General features: G+C 50.1%; 1 protein-coding gene across 1 annotated transcript; it reads left to right on the top strand.

Moving 5' to 3' along the window:
* The first annotated feature begins 267 nt into the window (after window positions 1-267).
* On the top strand, window positions 268-765 carry LOC110481440 (gallinacin-10). Its single transcript, XM_021550043.3, has 2 exons — window positions 268-389; window positions 629-765. Exons 1-2 carry the CDS (start codon window positions 332-334, stop codon window positions 763-765), a joined length of 195 nt encoding a protein of 64 aa, XP_021405718.1. The 5' UTR covers window positions 268-331.
* Window positions 766-1,024: the final 259 nt, after the last annotated feature.

Here is a 1,024-nt window from a genome sequence, read left to right as displayed (position 1 = left end):
CTGGTGCTTGTGTTGGGAAGAGGTTTCCAAAAGCCATGAAAATCGGTGAAGCTCAGTCAGGCTTGGCTGCTGGTCAGATTACATTACTGACAGATGAAGTGGAAATTCACCCTTGGGGGATTGCAACACGTTCACTGCCACATGTGATAAGGGGTCCAGTCCCTCTCCAGAAAGTTCATGGCAGTTACTCATTGACTTGTCACACTTGCACAACCCCACGGGCCCTATAAATACTGGATGTCTGTCCCAGCCCTTGCTCAAGCCAGCTTCAGCCACCATTGGTCTTCCAGGTGCTTTTCAGGACCTCACAATCCACCAGCGACTGACAGCCATGAAGATCCTCTACCTGTTCTTCGCTGTCTTCCTCCTCCTCTTCCAGGCTACTTCAGGTACGAAGCAAAACTCCTATAAAAGGGTTTGTAAGCAGAAGAGTATTCACGGGGGGAAAAGCCACCATCAGCTGAAAGGCAAAATCTGACGCCACGGGGATGGAGCAGTGGTGGGATCAGGAGCATCTGCACTCAGGATGCCCCTCTTGCTAAAAAAGACAACACATGATTTGTTGAATATTTCCCTCTCATCATTTCAGGCAGAAAGCTGAGATTTTAACTCCTGCCACTCCCCACAGGTTCTGCAGACCCTCTTTTTGCTGACACTGTCGAGTGCCGGAGCCAGGGAAGATTCTGCCGTGCCGGGGCGTGCCCACCCACCTTCGCCGCCACAGGGACGTGCCACGGGGGGATGCTCAACTGCTGCTCCAAGTAGGTGACAAAACATCCCAGGGGCCTCAGAAAGTCCCCTGCTTTATCCACTATTTCTCTGAATAATCAGCAAGACTTCAGGGGGGCTTGTAAGGCAACCCTTGGTGGGAAAGCCCCGAGGGAGGAGGAACACATGTATAATGCTGATGTGTGTTTAGGGAGAAAATTCATTTGACTGGAAGTTGTGTGTGGGAGAAAGGGTTCAGAAAGGTCAAAATTTCCAAGAATTCAGTAGTTTCACTTTGTTTTGAATTTTTTGTGGG

The sequence above is a fragment of the Lonchura striata genome, chromosome 3, assembly GCF_046129695.1.
Source record: "Lonchura striata isolate bLonStr1 chromosome 3, bLonStr1.mat, whole genome shotgun sequence".
Taxonomy (NCBI): Eukaryota; Metazoa; Chordata; class Aves; order Passeriformes; family Estrildidae; genus Lonchura; species Lonchura striata.
This window is presented reverse-complemented; position numbering and strand designations above follow the sequence as displayed.